Source organism: Epargyreus clarus, unplaced genomic scaffold, assembly GCF_041222505.1.
Source record: "Epargyreus clarus isolate Ecla_fem2 unplaced genomic scaffold, WU_Ecla_fem_2.2 ptg000026l, whole genome shotgun sequence".
Classification (NCBI taxonomy): Eukaryota; Metazoa; Arthropoda; class Insecta; order Lepidoptera; family Hesperiidae; genus Epargyreus; species Epargyreus clarus.
The window spans coordinates 10904143-10931503 of NW_027332233.1; the positions used below are offsets into that span (position 1 = coordinate 10904143).

At 35.8% G+C, this 27361-nt stretch overlaps 2 protein-coding genes and 1 non-coding gene across 6 annotated transcripts; 1 reads left to right on the forward strand and 2 right to left on the reverse strand.

Annotated features, from left to right (window-relative positions):
* The first annotated feature begins 4468 nt into the window (after window positions 1-4468).
* Window positions 4469-20429, forward strand: phtm (cytochrome P450 enzyme phantom). Of its 4 annotated transcripts, XM_073087422.1 has the most exons (10): window positions 11161-11372; window positions 14296-14644; window positions 15604-15761; window positions 16413-16736; window positions 17458-17603; window positions 18704-18903; window positions 18982-19432; window positions 19557-19703; window positions 19767-19941; window positions 20020-20429. In XM_073087422.1, exons 4-10 carry the CDS (start codon window positions 16418-16420, stop codon window positions 20199-20201), a joined length of 1620 nt encoding a protein of 539 aa, XP_072943523.1. In that variant the 5' UTR covers window positions 11161-11372; window positions 14296-14644; window positions 15604-15761; window positions 16413-16417; the 3' UTR covers window positions 20202-20429. The 4 variants fall into 4 exon arrangements, with proteins under 4 accessions (XP_072943524.1, XP_072943523.1, XP_072943522.1 ...); XM_073087423.1 differs by lacking the exons at window positions 11161-11372; window positions 14296-14644 and adding an exon at window positions 4469-4562; XM_073087421.1 differs by lacking the exon at window positions 14296-14644.
* On the reverse strand, window positions 15124-15195 carry TRNAE-CUC (transfer RNA glutamic acid (anticodon CUC)). The gene has a single exon. It is a non-coding gene; the product is annotated as a tRNA-Glu (tRNA).
* Window positions 20430-20499: 70 nt separating the features above from the next.
* Window positions 20500-23863, reverse strand: Cyp18a1 (cytochrome P450 18a1). The gene is made up of 6 exons (XM_073087419.1): window positions 23318-23863; window positions 22885-23006; window positions 22554-22778; window positions 22266-22470; window positions 21896-22160; window positions 20500-21765 (listed from the first exon to the last, which is right to left on the reverse strand). The coding sequence occupies exons 1-6, from the start codon at window positions 23700-23702 to the stop codon at window positions 21342-21344; spliced, it is 1626 nt and encodes a 541-aa protein (XP_072943520.1). The 5' UTR covers window positions 23703-23863; the 3' UTR covers window positions 20500-21341.
* Between the last annotated feature and the right edge of the window lie 3498 nt (window positions 23864-27361).

Here is a 27361-nt window from a genome sequence, read left to right on the forward strand (position 1 = left end):
CTCATGAACTTCTGTACCATCTGTACCAACTCAACATGGAACAGGGGTTTGGTCATGATCCTATTACGGTCCCACTGCTGAGCACGGGTCTCCTCTCAGATTGAGAAGGATTAGGCCGTAGTCTGGTCATGTGTTGGGTGTTGATAGACTTCACATACTTTTGAGAACTTTTTTTAAGGTCTAGGTATGCCCGTTTCTTTGCCATGTTTTCTTTAAAAGTTAAAGCAAGTGATAAATAATTCCTAATACGCACATAACTTTAGTCAGAAGTGCGTGGAGTTTGAACCTCGGACTTCTCGATCGAGAGGCCGAGTTTCAACCACTAGGCTAGTACGAGTAGATAGTGAATCATTGTAAAAAAGTAGTTTTTTACCATCATTCGCCGTTCTATAAATAAATACAAAAAGACTACGAGTACCTATATCAGCACGACGACGCTTTAAATAGCTGCAAAGAGACATGCGTATAAATTATTAGCTTTTTTACGCAACTGAATAGATAGTTAAGTTTGACGTCGTAATTTGTACAAAGAATGTTCATTAATCATTGTGTGAGTGTAGATGTGGAGTAACAAGCACACCAGCACGTTTCTACTTTAGTGACGCTACGTCTAAACAGCTGTCGCGTTTTTGATATTTTTGTAATGAGTGGGTTTATGATTTTTATGATTGCAACAGTTATAGTCTTGAAGCACACATTTAATTCACATATTCACATTGAGTTCTACACAAAAAAAACTCAAAGTTGTTTGAAGTGTATTTAATTGACTATTTATTCGCACTTGGCCATCGCGATGGCCTACGACCTATACCCGTTTCATTTCGAGAGGAAACCCAGCAGTACAACAGTAATGTGTTCACGACGTGGCAAGTAAACGTGGCAATTTTTCCGTGTTACAAACATTTAAATGAACAATTATATCCGTACAGGTATCGAGAACTCGCAATCGCTTTCATATTCGTATCAGTCGCGTTCTATCGTAAACGATCCCGTCACTAGCAGATACGAAATGAATAGGAGTGGTGTAGTGAGTTGTGATCGAGGCGATAATGAACGCAAAGGTCACGCTATCACTGGAAGACTGCCCGCTCTGACCTTGCTCCAGTTCACCCGACCTTGTTCTCTCGAAGCTAACGAGCAACGAGCAAACGCTTATCTTGCGTAGCTATGCATTAGTTTCAATGGCTGGCCCACTGCGCTTAATTAAGCGGCATTCCCTAGTCGTTACCACGTTTCAGTTTCAACCAAGTTCAAGCCAGATGGGAGATGCAATTGGGAATTCTAACGAAGCTGCAGTCATGCCCCATTAAGTTGGGACTTTTGTTTATTACTTAAGCCGGAATGAATAAGCATTTCAGCACTAATTTAATTTACGAGAACGCTACTTGAATAGTAAAACACTTTGGAAATATTATCGCTAAATTAAAATGGTGGGACTTAACACATTTTCTCTTCGTTTTTAAATACATTCTATAGAATCATCCTGTTATATCTTACTGTTATTAAAGTAATTAAGCTAACATGTATATTATCTATAGGTATACGTCATAGTGATATACTTTAGTCTGATTAGGATGACTGCTATAAAGTCTTGAGGAGTTGTCACGTGGTCTGTGATCAGCATCAGGTAGGATTTCAATCCTATATTATTATGGAGTTGTTTAGTGATTTTCATAGACAGTTATCATCAAGTAAAGATGCTCGTTTGCTGCTCCAGCCTTATAAATAACAATAATAATAACGTATTTATTCTTAATGTCATTTCATTCTCATCTTAAAATGAATCATACCAAAACAAGAAGTAATTCGTTTAAATCCTAAATGCGCGCTGTAATGATTTGTGTAATTTCGTAAGGATCATGCGTTTAATACCTTTTATAATGTTACGAGAGGTAACAATTTTCCAGTGTATGCACAAATCACTAATTATAATTTGACAAGGTAAATAGCGCGGCGACGGGCGTGCACCCAAAGCACTGTTTTTATGTCTTACTAGCTGACCCAGCAAAAGTTGTGTTGCCATATAAAAAAAAAAATAGGGTTGTACTACCCCTAACATTTAGGGGGATGAAAAATAGATGTTGGCCGATTCTCATAGATACCGGATAAGCACAAAAAATTTCATCAAAATCGGTCAAGCCGTTTCGGAGGAGTATGGCAACGAAAACTGTGACACGAGAATTTTATATATTAGATAAAGTAATTCTTAATATCTTAACTATGTGTGGAAAGTAGTCTATATAATTCCGACTACGAGTCCATAACTTCTTCTGAAAGTCCCGATTAAATAGATAATAATCAGTAATTCTTGACATACAAAAAACGTATCGTATAATAATTATGTATCTTAGCATGTAATAAATTATACCTTTATTTATTATTAAGCATAAATTAACAATGTTTTATACGTTGAAATACATTTTAATGAAAAAAGCAACATATAGACGAAAGTAAATTCTACAAATAAATTATGTGTTACATACACACCCGCAACTCCGACCCATGCTAAAAATAGTTTTCTCAAACGCGCCATAACAAATAACTATAAATTTAAAAATAGTTGTTTGAAATTACAGATAAAGTTTATTTTTGTATATATTTGGGTACAGAAAATGTTTTCAAGGCCGATGTACAATCAAGATCAGAACTGAATTACTTTTAACATTATAGTTACTGCCATTTATCATTCATTGATCTCAGAATTAATTATTTATTTGCGTCATCAAATTACAGCAATTATGTACTCGAGTAATATTAATTAGTTTGTATATTTTAACTTGACTAGCTCGAGTGTATGTTTTTTGAGGCCAAATGGTACTTATAGGTACTTTTTGTTATTACATTATAATTTTAGTTTTAGATTAATAAATCCATTCGGTTGCCATCAAAATTTTGAGATCCAAAATCAAAACAACACAAACACAAAGTTTGTACAGTCGTTTACCTACATAAAGTGAAACTATGCAAGTATCTAAACTTTTTAACACACCTAGTACGATTTTTTTAATCTTATTCATTTTATTTAGATTTTAAGTGTTCATGATGGGCTTAATAAAAATTAATCAAAAGCAAATGAATCCAAATTTTACTGTGAGTTGTCGTCAACCCATTACTATCTCATTGCTGGGCACAGACCTTGTCTTTGACTGAGAGTCTTACGATAGTCCACCGTGCTAGCCAAGTGCGGAATACTAAACTTCATACACCCCTATTTATTTTTAGTCTTAGACGTGTAAGTTTAGACCCAATGATTTGACCGTTCGGTTCTTCGACTGAGAGGTCGAATTTCTAACAATTATACTATCACTGCTATAAAATTCTGATTTAGAATATGAAAACCACTTAACCTAATGAAATTCGAGAATACCTACCATCTTTATTAGAAGGTGACTTAATTTTCGTATTATTATTTTGGGAGTTGTATGATTCACTAAATAAAAGGACATGATTGCATAAAAACTCATTCAGGGAATTCCAAGAATGAACATTTAAATTATGGTATTAGGAACATGCAATGACAAGAGAATAATGTTTGGGTATCGTTTTTGTTATACTTTTTTCGTCATTTGTACTCGTGGACAGAATTTAAGTGAGTGAGTTAAGTTGAAAATTAGTAAGTAAACATTTCTAAGAACAGATTTTGTTTTAGTGAATTAATTATAGGAAACAATACAAACATCATTTTTCAAAAGCTTGCAAAAAGTCAGACACATTATTTGTAGAAAAACCTTAGAATTATTTTCGGGTTAGCTTATAACTCGTGTGATTTTCGATTAATGAATGAACCTTTGCTTGTAATATGTTTATCGTCAAGTGGAGATAGTTCGATAAGCACCAAGTGATTAGCCAGCGAAACCTCGCCCGCCCATGCGCTGTGTCAATTTTTCTCAGCTTTCTGCGAGAGTTGCTGAATATCCCCACCCTCGCGTGGGGCGTGAAAGCACCGCGGTCGTGCGCAGGCGCCGCTAAGTGTGTCACGCAGGTCGACGAACGCCGGCCTAGACCCACATACTACAATTGGGGCACAATCAGCGACAGTATACCGAGCACGTTGACCCCGCAGTGAAATGCCCATCTCTCTTCTTTACACTCTTTCTCTCGACGTCGTTACCACCAACTCACTGACCTGATTAACATAGCGAGGCTGACGTCAAGTCTCAAGACATCAAATTGAAATTAATTCCCTTTATGTCGAACACTAGTAAAACAAATTTAACCCGTTATCGTGTATCTAATATTTATAATTGAAATAAACGCAGATCTCGTGATCAATTGATCTACACTCTTCTACAGCATTCCGCTCGCATGTTACAATCCTAGGCATTCAACGGAACTGTCGCTTAAGAAACTGTAATTAAAATAAATAATACGAGAGCATTCATTCTTTTGTAAGTATTCGTTTGTAGGCGTCTGGAGGGGTTGGTGAAAATAACTCGTGTTTAACAACAGTGCCACGCGCGTCGCCGCTGTGTGAGTTATGCGTGATCTACAAGTATGTACGAATACATACAAGTCGTACAAATAGCTGGAACATACGATGAGCGCACAATTTTCACTTTCAGGTAAACGTAAGGAAAAATGCACTGTATTTGTTGATTTAATCGACTATAATATAACATTGTTTTTATGATTTGGTTATTTTAGTTCATATTTTGAACTTTAAATTTTCTTTTGTAGTTTAAAGTAGAGATGAACCGAATTTTTGTTATAAAGAGTGCTTGTAGTGTGTGTTCGTATTTTTGTATATATTTTGTATGTTTCTGAGAGTATAGGAGAGAGCTTTGACCTATATGTAAAATAAGTTCACCTGATAACTTTTTGTATTATGATTTTTATAGCGCTCGTTTTTGTAAATGTTGTCATTGATATAACCTACTACTGGGAATTGAACGTACAATTTTTAACATGAACTTTTAAAATGTCTATCGAAACGATTTATCAACGTCATCATTCAGACTATTAATGGATTGCTACGAAATAAGAGTACGTTATTCAAAAAACGTGAACGGTAGCGTAGCCTTGAGAAATCATCATTCTAATGCACTCAATTTGCAAAGTGTTTTTAAGTGCACTACGATTGAACAAACAAAAGCGAACGGAAAAGAAAGTAAAAATGAGCGCATTGATATAAATGAGAAGTAGGCGAACATAGGTGCATCGAGAAATGTGTGCAAGCGAACGCTGCGGTTTCATCGCTTCGGGAGAAAAAGTGATGGCGATTGAACTGGAAACTTCGGCGATTCAGAGCGAGTATTGTCTCATCGTTCCCGCGGCTCGATGCACTCGGATTGCACATTTTTTCCCCTACTTCTTCACTTTCTTCTTATGTACACTTTCTAGGCTTTATGGTGAAATGCCTACGCTTTCTAACGTAACACCAGTGCAAGTTTTTCTCGCTGGCGACGATTTGCAATGAAAACGAGTTGGCTTTATTAATGATTCGAGGTTTTATTTTTAAAAGACAATTTCCAAAGTTTCTCGTTATCACTGTGTTTGGCCGGGCATTGTTTAAAGATGCTTAAAAGGGTGTAAGGTATTGCCAACACGCAAAATAAACAGCCTCTCTCTATCCGTTATTTCGCTTCATACCTATAGTTCGTATTTAGGTCATCGTCTTTGTGAAGGCTTGCTCTGGAAATCTGCATAGACGGATGTCGGGGCTATTAGATATTGTAAGTTTCTCTATCGGAGAAACTTTCGGAGTGAGCGAAGTGTGTCGGGCCGCGGGCCAGGCGGTTGGTCGTGCACCCACGGAAATGGGTCCGCGACAATAAACTATAAAACGTGTCTATGTAGGCCATCGCTGCGGCTAAGGGATACCAATGCTGCCTTAGTGGTGAGCTCATCGTTAAACCGACTTACTGAGTGGTTTCCTAAGCAACTATGTAAGGATGACTGTTTGATATAATAATAAAAGAAACTTTTAAATTTATCATTGTGAATCCTACTCGTTGTGTTTATTTGACTTTCTTTCCAGTTTTCTAAAATACACACATATACATTTTTCTTTATTTTTTCCTACCTTTCCTTATATTTTCATACTTTATGAAATTAAGTTTTTGTAATATTCTATAACAATGTGTTTGCCTGTTGTGAATAAGGTATTACAATATTAAATCACAGTTTTTATTCGACAGTATATCGACTGTTTATTAAGCTTCCAGATAAGCTTTACAAATTCAAATGAAAACTTTTTCTTACCTTAACAATTATCAGGAAATTAATAATTTGAGAATCTTATAAGGTAATAATTAGAAAATAGTCTGAAAAATGAATAATCTGATAATTAACAAACTATCATAGTTCATACAATCCAAATGTGTGGACAACATATTCGGTTAGTCACCTCAGTCAAGTAACGTCGCTTCGAGTGCGCTATGCAAATGGGATAGGAACTTTCTTCCGGCGGTGTTCACGGTCGTTGTATCGATTTCACCGCGCTTACCGATTATCACATACCCCGAAATATTAAGATGTGCGTTTTTATTCTCATTTTTGCATTAATGCACTTAAGCTTGGTGTTAACCTTATCTTTGTTTTAATCCACGTATTTTTATTTGTGTTTTGGTTACTTATATAAGTATTTTAATGCACACTGTAAAAACAAAGTATTATTATATTCTTACTTAATATTAACTGATGCTTGAATACTTTTAGTAGGGTACAAAGTAATTTTAATCGAACCGTTTTCGCTACGTAGATACATTTTAAGTTATATCATATTTAAAATTACTAATATTGTTATTAAACGATATTAAATTAATCGATATAATATGAATGCTTATATTAATTGATTCTCGACAATTATTTTTATTGCCACATAAGATTTCCTAGTTCTGACACAATCCGCTAGGGGCGCTGATTGGAATTCGTATGGGCAAATACGTAAACAAATACCAAAACAGTCATATTTGTCGAAACGTAAAAACTTTGTAAGGGTACAGTACCGGCTGGGTGTACCGAGCCCCGAACCACGACCCGCACAATACGGAGCGGAGGTGCGGGCGCACGCGCAGAGCTAACCTACTTGCCGTACATTGATCTCTTTGTTTGTAAACATGGCGTCACGTCGCCGCCCTCTACGCTCGCTCGGCTCTATCTAATTGATTTTGATACCCTAAGACACCTGATTTAATAAAATAAGCTATTAAAATATCATTAGGATCTACTTTTTTATTTTTAGAAATAAAAAAAAAAACTTTTGCCTGATTTTTAAATAAATTTTGTGAATTTTGTATAAACATTATTATAAGTCCTGTCTCATTTATTTTCGATGCTTATATTACACAAGGGTTACGTGAAACCTAATAAAAATATTTTGAGGGAACTTTCACGCAATGATAGAGATTCTATGGATAATAGAGTCTCATTTTTGTCAAAGGAAAGTTCGAGTTACAAGAAGGGAATGTGAAAAAATCCTAATTAAATAATTTTATGACATAGAATTAATTATATGCGCAAGAATTATCTGTTGAAAATGTAACTGGTTTTGAAGCAGTGGTTTTAGGCTCGATAATATCTGATTTTAAAAGATTTTCCTATATCCTATTAATATACTGATTTAGGACTGTATTAATACATGAGCTATTTTTTATTTATTTTCTTTAGTTTAGCATAGTAAAGTATCTATGACCGATTTCATGTATAGTGAAATCATATATGTAACTTCGCGTACATTTCCATGGTACTAAATATAAGCGTATAAAAGAATACTACTTAAAATGCGACAGTCTGACCTGTAGAACTGTACTTTAATAAGAGAAAGTGTATAAAAAGTTATAACTCGTTAAATACAACATGTCTGCAAAAAACTCGCATCCTCACACAAGTTTATTGAAAATACGAAGGGTATTGTTTTAGCGTGTATGTTTTTTTGTGTGTGTATTTTTGTATGTCTTATTCTTTGGCATGCCTTGCAGAACAAAAAGACACGGATTTTTAAAAAAAATGAATGGTAGTTCGATTCGTCTAAATTGTGGGAGTAATATAGGCTTTTATCAGAAGTCGGGAATAATTCCAGAAGTTAGAAATACTAAATAAGAGTATATTGTTTAACTTTGTTTCCTTTATTTAATCAAATAATGTACCTACATAATTGAAAAATGAAACTTTGTCGAACGAAATAGATAAACTAGCAACAATTATTGCTTCAACACCATTTAAAATAATTAAATAAATAGTCACTTACGCATATACACTTAATTCTTTTATTCAAAACAAGGTCACAGCAATATAAGTTCGATTTAAAGTTGCAGGCATGGCAACAAAATGTGCAAGCCTCGCTAAGTAAAGAACTTTCTCTTGTCGACTTAACGAAAACTAAAACATAACTATAAATATGTTAATCGTACGAGCTTCCGCGCGGGCATTGCTCCCTGTACGACTTGAAATTTTGATGCAAATCCCAAATTTTCAAAGTGAAATGTAGATATGACACTCCTGTAAAGTTCTTTGTTTTCGCGCAGAGGAACCGTAAAATTCGGATGAGCTGATTGTAAGATTGCCTGGCACAGACATTTACAGATATTTTTCTTCTTTCTTTTCTTTCTCTTCTTTCTTTCTTTTCTTTTCTTTAATTCTAAGAAAATAACTAGTTGCTTGGAAGTAAGTAAACTAAAATATTTATTAAATTTGTGTTAAAAATCCCCGGGGGCAGCGCCCTTTGCGTTTTAAGTCAGGCAAAAAAAAGCTCAGATGTTAATCTGGAAAAACATAAACGAAAGAATCATTATACACATAAGTTAATAAGTAGCAATCATAATCAAAAAAAATACTATTGTAATAAAAGGTTTTATCTATCGGGTTTATCCTTAGGGGATCCTAAGGTAGTCACTAGCATAGAAAGAAGAAAAATATTTAAAGAAACGAAAGAATATATAAATTCAATATACTCGTACAAGTATCTGAAGGCATAACTCCAGCAATGGAAAAAACCTTTATGCTACCTACGATCAGGCACTCTGAATAACTTTAGACAGCACAGTCAAGGCCGAACTTACTTAAAATGCCATTATCATGAATGGACTAAAAAAATACCTTTTAGTTTTTTACTTTTTACAGGCGTTAATAAGCAATGTAATATAACCGCTCACATTCAGGCTTATTAAAAGCTTAACGCTTACTAAGAAATGATTGTAATTGAATGAACAGAGCAATTTGTTGAGATTTTATCACGCATTTCAGAATATTACGAATTTTCAACTAATTAAAATGAAATAACTATAACACGGCGAGACATTTTAACGCTTAATTATATACAGACGATATTTTGACTTCAACGTGATTTATACTTATTCGAATTAAATTAGGTAAACATTACGAAATAACATTATCTTATTAGGCCTTAGTGCGTGTGAAGAAACGTGACTTCAGTGAAATATGAGTTAACCTGCATGTATTAGTAACATAATCTTTTTTATGAAACACAAATTTAATGACTGAAATGATATGAATTTTAATAATTTTGGGTTCTACAAAATTATAATTTAACTATTGTCATAATTATTACACTTGTACAAAGTCTACGTATACCTAACTTAAAAATTATCTGAAAAATATATATAGTCATTTTTAAAGTTTGTTTACGTAAAATACTTGCGAAATATTTTTTGACGAAATTTTCATAAGCGTGGGTACATTGTGCTGGCCAAATATTACACTTTATTGTTTTAACGTCATAGCACTTCGTGCGTATATAAACAGTGTACAAGATCTGACCTCGATACTTAAGTATTTATATATACTGTGATTCTGATACATGACTTGTTAGATTGCCTTGATCACTAGCAGGTAAAATGTAAATAGGTGTCTATGTTGTCCTCATAATAATATAAATGTGCTCATACGTAAAGAAACATTGAATGCGAGGAACGTTTCTGAAAAAAGGACCCAGCGACAGACAGCCAGCGCGAGTCTTTATGTCTGATATATTACGTAAAGGCACCTGTTGGCTCAGTGCTTGGCTCACATTGTAGAGGGTCATTGAACCGGTACTGTTCTGATAATGTTTCGAAGAATGCAAGGACATCGATGGCTCATTGGCTGATGCATTTTGTCAGTGAGCGCGTCGGACTTCGCGACTCAGCTCGCCGAGCGACGCTCTCATACAAACATTTTGTTGCGCTATCTGTTTGCAGTTCTCACTACAAATATTTCGACAGAACCTTTTAAGCGACACTTCGCCAGGTCTCTGTAATGAACAAATATCCTCTCAAAAGTTAAGCTTTATTCAGTAGGTGTCTGTTGTATCTGCAAACGGATTTACGACTTTACGACTTTATTAGCTACAAGCCTATAACGCTAAAATGTGGAATGAGTACATATTCGTAACACGCAATTTTTCACTTTTATCATGCACACTCTAAAGCTCATTAGTAACAATCACATTAAAAAAAAATATCTTGCTTTTTTGGAAATTATTGGCAAATTTCCCACTGTAGGCGGAATTGATTAAGATTGAATATTTCTAAGGGCGTTAGAAAATACGAGTAACTATACTTCATTATACTTACCTACACATGTCTGAAAATTGCAAACGTATCTATAAAAAATATAATTATACAATATACGTTTTAAATGAGAAACATACGTGCCATCTACATAATCTGTCAGAAAATTTGTATACTTAATCAAAAATCTGCAAATTGATTATTCAGTAATATCTGCATTATGACATGCGTAAATTTTATTCTATGTAAGCACTTACATTATGTATAGTGGTAATTGTAGGAAATAAAATAAATGTGCCCTCTATTTTATTTTATAATATTCTTCGGAATTTTGTCAACGTTTATATAACATTGTAAGATTTTACAGACAGGTGGAAAATTGAAATATGTTCCACGTAGAAATAACGAGAGTTCTAAACATATTATGGGTGTCTAGTGCGTACCACTCTAGGTACGAATACTCAATTTAAAAATAACTTTCATAAAAGTCTATAAATAAATCGATTATCCACGCGCAAGTAAAATATTCCATTAACTATTGTGCAACAGCTGCACAGACCCGGGGTAAGATCCTCGGATACATTGACCTCCAACGACCACCTTTTTCGCGCGAACTAAAAATAAAAGAAGGAAGACATATACACGGGATGCAAGCATTCTAGACTGTTAAGGATGAAAAAGGAATAAAATAATCTAGTCCGTTCAGTGGCCCTGTTGGGTGTGGACGACCCGGGACGCGGCCGCTTGGCCCAAGCCGATGCGCGATTGAAAGTAAAAGAGAATAGAGACTCGCTTCGATTGTGATCTGGCTCGCTGCGCTCATTGACAACAGTGCCTCATTAAGGATTCCATTGAGTTGATGCTGGACGTCGCGCGCTCCGCGATAAAGTTATTGACTTTAATCAGCGATGGGTTCTTATTGAGGTGAACATTCAATACAACGTTTTCAACTCGTTTATTTAACTAGTTAGCCTGCCTACATTCGTAGATTTTAGTCTTAAGTGCGAGTGGACTTTTTGCGTTGCATTCATTTAGGGCCTCGCAGACTAGCTATTTGTAACAACCGCGATCGACCATTTAGTTGCTTTACAAAAGCTAGATGCAGTTGCAGCGATCGGCTACCTTAGGCTAGCGCTTCTCCGAAAGCGACTGACGTAGTTAGTTGCAATAATGCGATCAATACAATAGCTAAAAGGCACGTTTTCGAAATTGCGACCGAACGAAGATAATCGCCAAAACGTGATGCAGCATCAATGCAATCGCTAAGACGCGAGTCGCCGCTACTAAAAATAGCTAGTCTGCTAGGGCCGTTAGTGCGACCGTACGTGAGCCGTGCGGACGCATGAGGAAAACCGTACATAAAATCGAAAGAACGAGTTTCAGTTACATTTAAATAATAACTAGGAAACGGTTAACGTTTAAAAAAATCATTTTACGAGCTGGCATGTTGGAAACGGATTTTGGCCCGTGACTCGTACTCGATCCGTTCGAGACGATAAAATGTAGAATGTCCTTTAAAGTGCTTTGCAGGCAGTTGTGCGGGCATCCACCTCACGTTAACCTTGCATTGTGTCAGTAACACTGGCGGTGGGATAACTGTACGGTGGTTGAATGAGAATAGCAAAAAATAGGGCCTCGTGCACTCATCGTGATGTCGCCGGTCGTACGCCAGCCGCCGCCCGATCGCTGCTAATCCGGATCGATGTACGACCGTTATTAACAATCCTAACCAATGCTTTGCGATCCAAAGTTTAGTTTGACAATTGTAGCAGGAGGAATTTGTCAAGTTTCCATTAGATATAAACTAAGCCCGGATATTTTGTTAATATACAATTACTATGTACTGTATAGTTTGCAGTTTGTACTACATTGAACAATACTTGTATTGTACTTTAAATAAACTGAATGCTCACTGATTAAATTAATTAGGTACTTGGTTTAGATTACATCAAAAAAGTCATACCCATTTATTGAAATTTTAGTTATTTTTTTCCTATCCTATGTCAATAAACTTGTAAAATAGTTTTTTGTTTCAATTTAATAAATATATTTATCACCGGTATCATTAGGTATATTTTTGCTTTAATGATCATGATCAAATAGTATAAAATTTACAATTATAACAGAAACACTAGATTCATTAGTTATATTTATCAATACTAGATTACGGTCCTGTTAGCTAATATTCCATTCTCTGTATTAATCTTTGTAAGTAACAGGAATGTATTCAATTTGCATGCTACGATCACGTGCATATTATATGTAGAGCAAAGACGGGATAAATATACAAAAAATACATATACGATAAATATGCAATATACAAAAAAAATGGATCACGTCGCATAAAACGCATTTATACAGTGAAAAATAGTAATGTTCATTAATTATGTAATGCATCTTTATTCTCGTCGCATATGTCGATAGCTATGTAATCTGTATCCGAAATTAAATTCAATAAACTTTAATCAACATTTATAAATTCAAGACCATGCTTAAATTATTAACTTTTGCCTAGAAAAGGAATAGGGCGTAGGATGAGGGACGATGAAAAAAATTTCTCGAAATGGGACCCCCTGTGAAACTAGCCGCATACAATAGTGTATGAATCATGTCGATCGGTCGCGGCATCGTGAAAAAAACGCCGAACAAACATAAAAAACATATATATATGCGGTCGAATTGAGAAACCTCGTCCTTTTTTGAAGTCGGTTAAAAAGAGTCTTTGTCAATTTAATTCCTTACCTCCCTAGTACCTGTACCTACTGTAATAACGCTGTAATCTGGTTCGAAAGGCGTGTTAAGCTACAGATACTTACAATATATATTATAGGTACCTAAACTATAATATATTATATTTTGTAAGTATTTATCATATATTTAAATTCCAACTAAGGGTACATTAGTTGGAATTTAAATATATTTTGCTTGCCCTGGCAGACAAAGAATGGCATTAACATCAAATAAACAGCAGACGACAGCATCCACCACGTAAAAATTCTATTACATTTTGTATGGAAATGAAAATGAGCGTGATATAGGGCGGAAGGTTGGACATAATAAAAGATCATTATGGCTATACGTAACCTAGGCTGGTCGGTGAGATCCGAGGTCGTGCAGTCGGGCGCAGGCGGCGCGAAGTGTGAAGGCCGGTCAGCGGCCGCGCTGCTGTTATCGGACCAATCATAGCGATCAACTTTCAGCACTACCGACTAACTTATCCACGTGCCGTCGTCGACACTGATCGTTATTATCACAAGCGATAGTGATTCCCCGCATCCAATACGAAAACAGCATCCATTACTTTTCCTGTTTCTGGGCACGACACGCTATCCATAACTAGGTGAGGCCTGGAATGCACGCTATTTTAATGCGTATTAATGGAGAGGGTTCAGGTTAGAGGTCATCCCTTGACGGATGCTTTCATACTCCTACGTTTCTGATGTGATTTAACTATTACGACCTATGTTAACAACTGACACCGTCTGCTTAATGTTCCCTCCGAAGCAGGGAATTGTGAAATTTTGCCACTAGTGGTCACCCATCCAACTTCTGACCGCGCCTAGCTTTGCTTGATTTTTTAAATCGTTTATGACCTACACAAGCTTTGGCCTAAATATACAAGCTTAACGCAATAGTATACGACACATAAATCACACCTGTAGTAATTTAATACCTTAAAAGACACTCCTGCCTTAATATTTTGTGGTTTATATTGTGGAACAGCTCGGTAATTATCGATTACTTGCCTAATCTGTTTAGTCTTTTACCCATTGCCGTCTTTCTTTATCGATTTTTACAACGTGTACGTAGCTTTGAGGTTCTTAAATCATCTTATACTAATTTGCAGGGAGATAAAACATTACGGTATCTGAGAGATACTTGATAGTGACAGACAGAGACATACATCAGCTAAGTAGACTGCACGCACTCACGTACGCACCGCGAGAATGTTCTCATGGGCCGAAACAAACTAAGTAAATGAAGAATGCAAGCCAATCTTAATTGAGTGATCGCTGACATTCAAGAAATAATAAACGGCTACTTTGTAGTCCATTTAAAACAATGGAGGTCGCGCTTGATTCGTTACGCTATCTATGGTCTAGTAATTTTTAAATCATTGTGACTAATCGGTTAAGACGTATTTACACTGTTAACTACAGTGCAATTTGTAATGATTGAGATAAAGAGGTCTTTTTGTAAGTATCTATTTATATCTGGTATTAAATGGCGTTTTATAACTATTAACTACAGTCCATTAAAGCTCTTATGAAGCGAATGTATAATTCTCCTCTTACGAATGATGTAAAGGGCTCTACCATATGACAAATTTTGAAAATATGGTTTAAACGATAGCGTAAGTAAATACTACGCCATTTTATTTTAGTGCAATAATACTCGTAATTGCTACTCAAAACGGATAAATAGTAAATATTATTTCTTTTTCAGACAATGTAATGAAAATAATTATAAAGTACGATTTTATGTAAGTTTATTCAAATATGGAAATATAATTTTCGATTATTTGTAGTACTTTGCAAATGTGCTTACGAATACAAATACGCTTTACTAAAATGAGAAAATAAAAAAAAATAGAAGGTATCTCAAAAACAAAATGTACAAAATAATGTTATTTGAAAAAATAACAAATTAACAAATAAAAAATGTCAAAAAAAAATTCCGATACCGGGAATCGAACCCGAGCCTCCTGGGTGAGAGCCAGGTATCCTAGCCACTAGACCATATCGGATGATACGTAGAGTTTGAAATAGGTATTTATTTGACATTAACCTTATAAACTTAAAATAAATATTATTTTAGTTATTTTTTTTAAACCATGCACATTTTACTGCTAATCTAATCTTGCTAATATTTAGTCCAACGAAAATTATTTAGTCACGAAATATTAAGACCACGTAATTTACTTTTAATCACATGATATTATTATTGTGAATATAGTTATTCCGAATTTTCAAAGAAAAATATATGATGTCAGGAATCATTTTTATTAAAAAAATCAAACCTAAGACAAAAAAAGTCAAAATAATTTCCATATACAAATGTTTCCATGTAAATAGAGTCAAAAGGATGGATCTTTCTGGAAAGATCCTATTTAAATTTTTAAATCATATTCTCATGAATTTCAATTTTTGTGGAGTTGTCCGATTCAGATGGACGTAGGCAGTCGGCTATCGTCGGGGCACGTGACGAGCGGTCCGATACAATAGGAGTCGAGGAGAGCAATATCAAATAGATAAACGTTATAGAGCAGCGGAAATACTAATATCTAATCATACATTTTGGGCAAAGGATCAGGTGAGTGCAGCAAATTTATTAGTATCGTTTATTATTCTTCGTTGAAATAATAATTGAGTGTAATTGAAACGCGTCACATAGATGTGGTTCATGGAGCAGAAGTGATTTTTTAGGTTGGCAGCATTGTGAGCATTGCGCGCGAGCATAGATAGTATTTATTTAGTAAATTTATAGGTAACAGAATGTTTATCTATATTGTAATTGCACACCGGTTGTATTATTATTTTTTAATAGAGCATGTTATTATTTTTTTACTTGACATACTTCCATGTTCCTTTTTTTTAATATTCTCTGTTCTTTCTATTATTGCCGTTATTTGAAAGTTTTTATATTATATTAAAGATTAATTATTATTTTTATTTGAAACATCATTATTTTAAAATAAAACGCTGTTTTAAACGTCATTTTAATGATTAGGTAACAGTATCTACACTATTTAGTTAAATTCAAATGCGTCGTGCGTTAAATACTTAGAGTATTTTGGAATACGCCAATAACGAAGCCCGCGAAAGCAAAAACAGAAGAGAAAAAATATGTACCTAGGGTACTATAAATCTAGAAAATTTTACTTATCTTCTATCTATTTATCTATTTAAAATTTAAACTGGAAGTGTGCAATCTACTTTAAATGTAAGAAATATTTTTTTACAGCTAAAATGGACGTAATATTACTTTGGCTGATTACGTTTGTACTTGGATTTTGGACCTTTAAAAAGATGAAGGAATGGCAGAACTTGCCTCCAGGTCCTTGGGGGTTGCCATTTATTGGTTATTTGCCATTTATTAACAAACGGCATCCGCATCTCACCTTAACGGAGCTATCAAAGCAGTATGGCCCGGTATATGGGATAGGCATGGGTAGCTTGTACGCCGTAGTACTCTCTGACCACAAGCTGGTGAGAGAAGCATTCGCGAAGGAAGCGTTCGCAGGTCGCGCTCCGTTGTTCTTGACTCATGGAATTATGCATGGAAACGGTATGAAGGGTTTTTGTCTAATACTTGTAGAAAATACGCATATTGTTATCAAGCCGGGAATGAGCAATGCCTTATCTGATATGAAGGGACTACTATCGTTCACAGAATTTCATGCATTCCACTAATTTCACGTTAAACAAAAAATTCTATGCATGGAGTTATTATTTTTATAAATAGATAATAAGATAGTATGACTCACGCAGGATCACTGCAAGTCACAGCTGCGTTGCTTGAACTACGTCGGAGATGCCTTTACCACAACATGCGTTGCACGCATGCACGACATTAATATCGTTACTTTACATGTATGAGTAAATAAATCAATGAAACATTCTTAAGTGTAAAGATAGACATATTGTATTTCTTTTTGTTTTTTTTTTTATAATATACGAGTAGCAGATGAGGATGCAGTCCATCTGATGGTAAGTGGTCACTGCCGCCCATGGACTACTGTAACGACACCCAGATAGGATTATATATTCCTACCTGAGGTCGGCCACCGATGCGTCGTTACCCCTGAGGGTTAAGCTGGAACGTCTGGGAATAGTATGTCTCCGTTACCACACCCTTCAAACCAGAACACAGCACCGTTTAATGCTGTTGTTATGACACAGAAACAGGTGTGGCGGTGGTGCCGCCGGAGTCGAACCACAAAGGGTTCTACCACTTTCATAACTTATATATTAGTACTTGTATATCATTGGTATCAATTTCATTATAGGTATAATTTGCGCTGAAGGAAAGTTATGGAAGGACCAACGCAAATGCGTCACGAGCTGGCTCAAAAGCTACGGGATGAGCAAACATGGCGCCTCTAGGGATAAACTGGAGAAACGTATTGCCATCGGGATTGAAGAACTGTTACAAGTATTCCTTAAGCTTTTTTACTTAATTATCTATAGTCTGATTCATAATTAGGTGTCTAAAATGTAAACAAAGGTGTTGATCTATCAAGAAAATACATTTTGAAGATATTAAAGTAATACGACGATAAGAAAATAATAACCTAAAAAAATTAAGATTAATTCACATTTTCTAATATTTTTATTCCCTCAATTTCGTTCGATACAGTAATAATAATAAAAAAACAAGGTTTGTGGTAGAAAATTAAAATGTGATAATGGTAACACAATCGGAATCCAAAACATTTCTTGTGCCGTCATTTTTAAGTTTCGTAGCTGATATTATTCATTTTCGTGATTGTGATCAAACTCGAATATTTTCTCGTTTTTATAGCGAGTTTGTTAAATTGTGTATAGTTGTTAAAGTTTTCGTTTTTTGTTGAGTTTGTTTAAGTTTTTGTTTCTTGTTAATTTTGACAGTGACATTTCTTTGTTTACATTTTGGACACCTAATTATGAATTAGACTATAGTATTAGTTTATAGTAGCTTAAAGGATGTATCGGATACCAAAATACTATGGGTGAAATACAACAACTTTTGGGTGAATTAAAGACAAAATCCTTACAGCTACTTTAAAAATTTGCTCTTACCGTAGTAAGAACAAAACAAACATTTTAACTTTTTTATAATTTGATACAATATAACTTAAAAAAGTACTATTTCAAGTTACTTTATTATTCAGTGTTGGCTTCATTTCGTAAAACTTAAATTACGAAACTTTAATAAGGTTTAACTCGAATAAAAAGCTTTAATGAATCCATTAATCAAAGGGTTCCCGAAATTTAATAGATACGTCAGGGTTTTCATTGTATATAGGTGACCGAAGCCATTGTCAGATATTATTTTTATTGCCAACAAAAAATGGCATTTATTCTTGAAAGTGACCTTTTGGTGGCACTGATAAATGTTAGCGAGACTTGAGCAGCAAAAACACGATCTTCGACTTTTGTTTTTTAATCTTCGGGCTCGGAAGGCGTTCGTCACCGTCATTTGCAGCCTTTTTATGAATATTACATAAATTACCATACATTCTGTTAGTAAATTTGATAAAATTTAAATTTTAGAACGTTAAAGGAACATTTGGATCTCCGGTCGATCTAAACATGCTGCTAAGACATTCAGTTGGCAACATTGTAAATGAAATCATATTTGGATTCAAGTATCCGCTGGAAGACAAAACTTGGCATTGGTTTATGCAAATACAGGAAGAGGGAAGTCACGAAATGGGCGTAGCCGGTGTTGTCAACTTCTTGCCATTCGTACGGTACGTTGTTTAGCCACGATCGATTAAACAACGGTTTTTATTGCTCAAACTACTTGTTAACTTTATTTTACTTATCAGGTTTATATCGCCGACTATTCAAAAGACTATGAACGTTTTGGTGCGAGGTCAAGCACAAACGCATCGATTGTATGCCAGTTTGATTAATAGACGTCGACAAATGTTGGGTCTGAAAACACCGGTAGGCGCTGAGTATGCGCCGCATGCCAACATTTTTAATGAACATCCCGAAGGTTTTATTAAATGCATAAAGTACAGCAAGCATGCCTTGAATAATGAAGAACATTACTTCGATCCCAAGATACTTCTTCCATCAAACGAAGAGTGCATTCTAGACAGCTTTTTGATCGAACAAAAAAGAAGATATGAGAGTGGTGATGAGTCCGCTAAGTACATGACAGACGAACAGTTGCATTATCTATTAGCAGATATGTTCGGGGCGGGTCTAGATACAACGACCGCCACATTCTCTTGGTTCTTCTTGTACATGGCTCTTTACCCTGAAGAACAGGCGAGTATTTACTTTCTTCTGACTACTTTCATACAATCGGTTACAAAAACAGCACTTTCCTTGAACACTTTCTTTGTTAATTAAAGAAATCACTGGAGTTGCCTGACTTGATACTTTTTTGCAGGAATTGATTCGGAAAGAAATTCTTACTACATTCCCGGATGAAAGTGAAATAGATAGTTCGAAACTGCCTCGTTTAATGGCGGCGATATGCGAAACGCAACGTATTCGTACGATTGTACCAATGGGTGTGCCTCATGGTTGCTTGCAAGTGAGTATAACTAGGGTCATTCATTTGTGTGTTTGGACAGAGTTCAATGACCTTTTTTTTTAGGAGACGTTCTTGGGCAACTACAAAATACCAAAAGGAGCGATGGTGATACCTCTCCAGTGGGCGATACATACGGACCCTAACATTTGGGAAGATCCTGAAGAATATAAGCCTAGTCGTTTTCTGGACGAGGATGGAAATTTGCTAAAGCCACCAGAGTTCATTCCCTTTCAAACGGGTATGTACAACTGAGTAATTTGAATATTTTCTTTCTTCTCTCTTTGTCGTTGTAAACTTTATTGTTTATTTTTCTTAGGTAAACGTATGTGCCCAGGAGATGAGCTTGCTCGCATGATGTCAACCAGCGTTGCGGCGGATTTGTTCCGTCGTATTCGAATTCGTCTGGCTTCCAAACCACCTACTCCAGAAGAGTTAGAAGGCATCAGTGGTATTACTTTAGTTCCACCGGAGGCATTGTATTTCTGCGAACCGGTTTAAATTTTCAAAACTAATTTGTACTTTCTATACCTTCGACTTTTGATTTAAAAGTGGAATATATCTTTTTTCAGATTATTTGTAGAGTTAAATTTATATGAATGTGTGTATTTTTGTGAAATTAAAGGTTTTTTAGTGATAAATAAGTTTGTGTGCCAACTTTATTTCTGTATAATAACAGACTGTGCTCGGTAGCCCCGGTATTCGTATGTTGACATTAAGCAAAGATCCATAAAGACGGTGAGATATGCAAGAGATTATATCTCGCAGAAATATTAAGTTAATGCAGAATAAAACATGGTTTTAAATTCTTCATCATTTATTTTAACACTACATAAGTATTTCATCTTAAAACACTATGCATTATTTACAAAGCTCTAGAGTAAATAATGGTAATATACCAAAGACGGTGAGTTGTAATCTAAAACATTCATTTTTACTGAAACTCCAGTAAAGAAAGCAACTTGGTTGCAACAAATTTAGTTTTGTTTTTACATAATTTATTTTTATTGTCTTTGTAGTAACAATACGTAAATACTATAGCGACAATACTGCCGCTCTTAGACTAGCTGCTGGTTTTAAGCTACCATGGAATGTTACTAGATGGATACTCATGATAGGTACATTCTTTACAAACTATATAAACTAGATATGTTTACATGAACACGATCATACCACAATGGAATATCAATAATATTCAAACATAACGCAATAAACATGAGATCGCACTCAACAGACAACACTCTCAAGTGATACCTATTAATAAATAATGATCTAGAATTATATTATTTTGGTATAGGAAACTAGAGTTTACAATGTCGATGATCGAAACATATCGATAAACTACCTGTCTCTCATCACGCATGCGATTTGTAACAATCTCAAAGATTGTAAACCTACGCATAATACTGTAATCACACACAAATAACAATTCATAATCTCAACGATGGGAATTTTCAGTACTTACTCCTTAAATAATAAGTTCGGTTTACTAAAAATTGAACACTTTATGCACAGCCTCGACCATCGCTGCTGCGATGCCGTCACTTATAAAATATACTTAATTTAAATTGTCATCGATACGCTCTAAAACGAGTGATCATTGAATACTGGTGGGTGTTTGTGGCAATGCGAAGGGCACGGCTAGTGCGCGCCGACGTATCGCAGGTGCGGGTGATCCGGTACCGGCGCAGCTGGGGGCGACGCCGCGGGCTCGCGCGACACGAACTTCACTCGGAAAGCTTGCGGCGCGATCGTAGCTCCCACCGTGCCTTCTAGCGACGGCGCGGCGTCACCTGCCGCCATCTGCACGTCGAACTGATGCATCATGCTCGCGAAGAACATGAACATCTCCATTCGCGCCAGCACGTCTCCTAGACACATGCGGCGTCCGACACCGAACGGCATGAAGAATTCCGGCCGCCTTATTTTGCCATTGTCATCAATGAATCTGCTCGGATTGAATTTAGTAGGCTCATCCCACAGATTAGGGTCCATGTGTACACAGTTGATGAGCGGGACAACTTGCGACCCTGCTGGAATTCTGTAGCCGTTAAGATGGACGTCCCTGGTAAAAGAAAAGTACTTTTTTAGAAAATTTAAGTTACATATCTTTGTCTTTATATTGCATTTTAAATATTTTTAAAATCTCGGGGAAATTGCACAAATAATCGATAAGGTACTTGTTATACACTTACTTTGTAGGAGAGTGTGTGGTAGCCAAAGGAACAATGCTTGACATGCGTAAAGTTTCCAGGATTGTGGTTTCGGTGTAAGGGAGACTTGGCATATCTTCGATGGTTGGTAAGCGTTCACGACCCACTACAGCATCAAGTTCTTCTTGTACTTTCCTTTTCACATCAGGATTCCGTAGCATAAAAACGATCATCCACAAGAGAGATGATTTAATAGTTTCCATGCCAGCGGAAAAAAGGTCCCCCAGTATTTGTTTTAGTTGGAGTTCTGAAAAAAATAAAAATTATTTATTTTAAAACTTCAACACTCTTAATTAATTATAGAAATAATTAATACATGTTCCAATAAATGGTATATTGTTGCTGTGCTTACCATGATCACGTCCTTCGAACAGTTCTCCAGCCCTGCCTTCAATCTTTGCCTTTTCGATTTCGATAAGGTAAACATCGATAAGGTCTCTGGCGTTGTCAAGATCAAGGGTATTGCGGTGTTCGTCGATGAGTGTTTGATAGAAAGCAAACATTTCTTCACGATTTTTTGCCACTTTTTCTTGAGCTTGAGCCTTGCCGGGAAGGTACTAAAAAGATATTATTTGTTAGTTTTGTTCATAACACATTTTTGAATTATAATTGACAAGAGTATTATGATTTTAATAATTACATTGTAAAGTGGAATGTATTCTCCGTAGTGGATTTCGCCAAAGAGTCTCATGCCTTCTTCGATGAGGTGATTGAGCCGTGCAAATCGGACATCGCCATGACTGAAGCGTACTGACATGGTTATTCCGCAGATCACGTTAGATACACCCAAAGCGAGTAGCGGGTTGGCATCAATTGGCGCGCCGTCTGCCCGGTGTAAGTTTGCCATCAGCTCGTAAACTTCGCTCTGGTGAAGATAATTTCTAATTAACACTTGTATTCGTTCACAGTTTTACATGCAAATTATGTTATTAATTCAATCATGAATCTTAGAAGGATTTATCTTTACAAACCTTAATTCTTCCCTCCATGATCTTCTTGCCGTTGCCCATGTAGGTCATTCCGAACTCCCTAAGCTTTTCGTGCAGGAACCGGCGTTGGGTTTTCCAAAGGCGGCCCACGCTGTTAATGATACCTGCATAGAAAGAGGCGGTGAGCTATTATCTACGCATGTGGGCGGCGCCGCCACCCGCGGGAGGGCCGCGGTCTCGCGGCCGCCCCGTGCGCATGTGCACAATGCCGGTGTTATTGTTATGCACTATCATTCAATTAAATTAACTTTAAAGCAATTTACAAAAAAATATAAATGCAACTTTTTACTAAAAATTATAGTCCTCTACGATAGCTTCGGTAACAGTACAACGATTAAAATTAACTATGTCACTGATTATGAACAATACACAATATTAAAAGTACACTACATTTGAGCCAACAACAAAAACTTACCAAGACCATCCAAAGTATGCATGAGCGGAGTACTGGGTCGACCGGTAAATTCATCTAGTCGGAAGGTTTCTCTTATGAGTTTGTAGTCGCTGAGTACCACTATCAGTTGATTGCCGAGTCTTGCCGAGAAGAGAGCACCATAGCTGCGAGCCAGTTCCAGGAACGTCTTGTGTCGAACCCCCAGGAAAGGCAGGTAGCCCACGACCGGAGGTCCCCAAGGCCCCGGAGGCAGCTTGCGGATATCACGCACCAGGGAGATTAGCCGGGCGGCTAAAAATGCTGCGCTCGCCACCAGGATCAGAGGCAGCGTAGTACGCGAAGTACAGTAGCTCACAACTTGCCATAGCCCCCACAACAACTTAGAGTTCGTCAGTATCGTTATCATGTTTATATTTTTTTCTTACTGAAACTTGTTTTTTGAAAGTGAACCAAACATAACATTAAAACGCGGAGTGAAAATCGCGATTGTGCGGTGTCGTGAACGCTGTGGTCGTATATCGCGTGCGACCGACGTCTGCGCACTGGCGCGCCGCTGGCGTGGCCTTGCGAATAAATACGCGCGGGGAGGCGCGAGCGCAGGTTCGTCCCACCGGCGCTCCTCTCTCCGCGGCTTTTCCGTCCGTGCCGGCTGCTACGACGCGCGTAGCACTACTGCCGTAGACCACTCTTAGTTTCAGTATTGTCCAAGCTTAATAAAATGAGATAGCATTGTTTGAACTTTAGATAAATAACCGTTTACGCGAGTAGTACGCTCTGAGGCAAAATTATGAATATAGTTCGAATATGATTGCACCGGTCGGCGTGAAGGTGGCCAGTTTGAGTGATGACCTCACTGCACTGTTGTAGATAGATTCGTTGTAGCCATTGAGCTCGATTCACGAGTTGGCGTCAAATTCGGCGAGGGGTGAGAGGGGCTATCGAGGTCGCGCGGGTGTGCATGCAGATGATAAGATTAACGAATTGCGTAAGTTGGCGCGAAGCAAGGTGACGGCAGGTCGACGACTCGCGCCTGAGAGCCTTGGGCGAAGTTCTACGCAGGCCGACCTCTAAGCGACACTTAAATATCTCTCACTAAATTTATCGCTGATTGCACTCAAATATACGAGTGTGTTCTGACTATTAGTGCGAATGTTCTTCCCGTGTACTTCTAAGAAATTATTTCAACGAGTGAAGATGAATATAGTGCATCAGGGATATCGCTATAATGTGGCTCGAAGTTTGAAATTTCTTTATTGTCATAAGAATATATGTATTCAATGATATTTTCTAAAAATAGTAATAAAAATATTACTATTGAAACGATAAATGTTTATGCACCAAAACTTAAATATTAAGGATTATATTACGTAACTTAACGAGTTCACTGACATTTTAAATAGATAATTAAAACATTTGTAAGTAAAATTACCTAAGTAATAACTGTAATGTATCGATGTGTGTATATGACCACAAACACGTTCATACTATTGAAATACTTTTACTTTTAACTCAAATCATAATGAATGACAGTTGATAAGCCGTAACGACAATAATTTATGGTTTGTTTACTGTTTTCTTATATGATATAAATCTTACATAACGATATATTTTCAACAGTATTTAATTAATAAGATAACGTCTATGATATACAATTTAGTATAGGAGTTTCATAGAATATGTGCTATGTATATATTATCAAAATTCTGACAGATAACAGAAACCTGCTAATCTTAGGACAATAAAAATATTATTTAAGTATGAGAATCCGTCTTATATTCTACCCTATATATTCTATCTTATGATGCTATAGCACATATAGCAACAACATTGAATCTGGTTTGAATGGTATGACTATGACACGAGGCAGTTTACGCCTCCATACCATGCCTAATAACAGCAATGTTAGGCGCTGCTGTGTTCCGTTTTGAAGGGTGTGGTAAGGGAGACATACTTTTCCGAGGCGTTCCAGCTGAGTCCTCAGGGATAGCGGCGCATCTGTGGCCGACCTCAGGTAGGAATATCTAATCCTATCTGGGGATGATTACAGATGTCCATGGGTGGCAGTAGCCACTTACCATCAGATGGACTGCATGCTCGTCTGCTACTCCTATATTATAAAAAAGGTAGACTGCATTCTAGTTGGCTACTTCAATATCATAAAATAACTTTTCGCAGGTAGGTATATTATATTTTGTTAGTATGCATATTATATTCATAATACGTAACATTTACTTATAGTAGAAAATACCTTAATATGTCTACCATTTATATTAATATTACCAAACCTCAGCGTAAAATAAGTTCAACATTCCGAAATAAGGATTGAATTACGTTGCATTCAGCAAGTCTGTTGTCAATGACCGATTCTATTGTTTTTATGTTATTTACAAACAGTATGTTATTATCAACAGTTTCTTGTTAAACGTTTCCTAGTAAATATATAAAGGAATGAGTAACACTTATAAATTACCTTTTATATCTATTAAAGAGTTCTTAAGTGAACCGACTTAAGCGACTTATCTATGCGAAGACTATTTTATACATCGATACCTTCATTCTTAGATCATTAACTGTCTGTCCTGGATAATATCACAAAAATTTAAGGAAGAGAAGGATAAGGCCATAGGATATAGTCCACCATGCTGTGCTCAGTATGCGAATTGGTAGAGTTCACAAAGGTTCCTATAAAAACTTTTGAAAATTTTTAGGTACCAATGCAGTTTTCTATGTGTTAATTTTTCTTTTAGTATTACACTCATCATAAAAATGGGCTGGATGTTTTATTTAGCAAGGTTATTATTAATTTCATCTTATCCAACAAAAATAAGGCCAATTTTGATATCATGGTTACCATCTCTTAAAACAATATTATTTTAATCATACTTTTACTTTTTTGGCAGGATATTTACCTTTTAGGCAAAATATGACAATTTGGTTTTATACAATGGATAAGCGAAAAATCAATAAGGGTTCATTTTGTTCAACTGTGTATGACGGAATATTTTAGTGTAGTTCAGGAAAGTTTTATTTCATCCTTAAAAAGGATGAAATAAAACTTTCCTGAACTATGATGGTTTTTAAAAGATGGTGGTAGGCCCCTGATAAGAAGTCTGATACAGTTTTCTCCTGCTAACTGCGTGTGGCATTTTCATCTCAATTTGTATATTTAGTTTCCCAGACACGTATCTTAGAGACAATAAAATCGTGCAAAGGATTATTGGCTGTCTGTGCTGTGTAAAATAAATAATGGACTGTATGATATGTATATGATATATGATATGTATGTATGTAGGTACGTATAAATTTCATAAGTTATTGCATTAAATTATAAGTGTACAAAATTATTATTTTACTTAATTTTAAATTAATTAATAATTATCTTTTGGAATATAATATTTCTGCAAAGAAAATATTTTCGACATAAATTATTTTCATATTAAATTTTACGAGTTTTGTAACATCCTTCTTAAATAATTATTTGATTTTTAATAATAAATTCGTGAATTAAGCTTATAATATACATTATAAAAAAATTTCGAGTAATTCGCGTAGCAAAATTATATTTAAATAGGAAATCGATGGCGAATTAATTCAAACAAAATTTAGTATATCGACAGTAGGAGGAAATACTCAAACAATTACAACTTAGAACAATAGGGTTTTTGTTCTAATTACAAACACATACTTATTGTATTTTGTAAGCAAATATATGTATTGTGAATTTGAATGTACCTACGTCAATGGACAGATGTGTGGGGGTAATATTTGCGTATCCTCATTAAAATATGCCATGACACACATTTTAAAAGGCAATACTGCCAAAATGTTTGTGAACGATTTGTAAAGGTAATTATTTTTTGCTTGATATTTTTTGTACTTATCTTAAGGTCTTTCAAGGTATCATCCACACATTTTATATACATTTTAACGGTTTTCCCCTAAACTGGGGAACTGTTTAAAATGTTCACATTGTTCTAGTACGGCTTATTAGTTTTCGTGTTTAAATATCGTTTATTTAAATGTCCTAGTTTTAGACACGTAAAGATCTCGCAGCTTACTGATGAA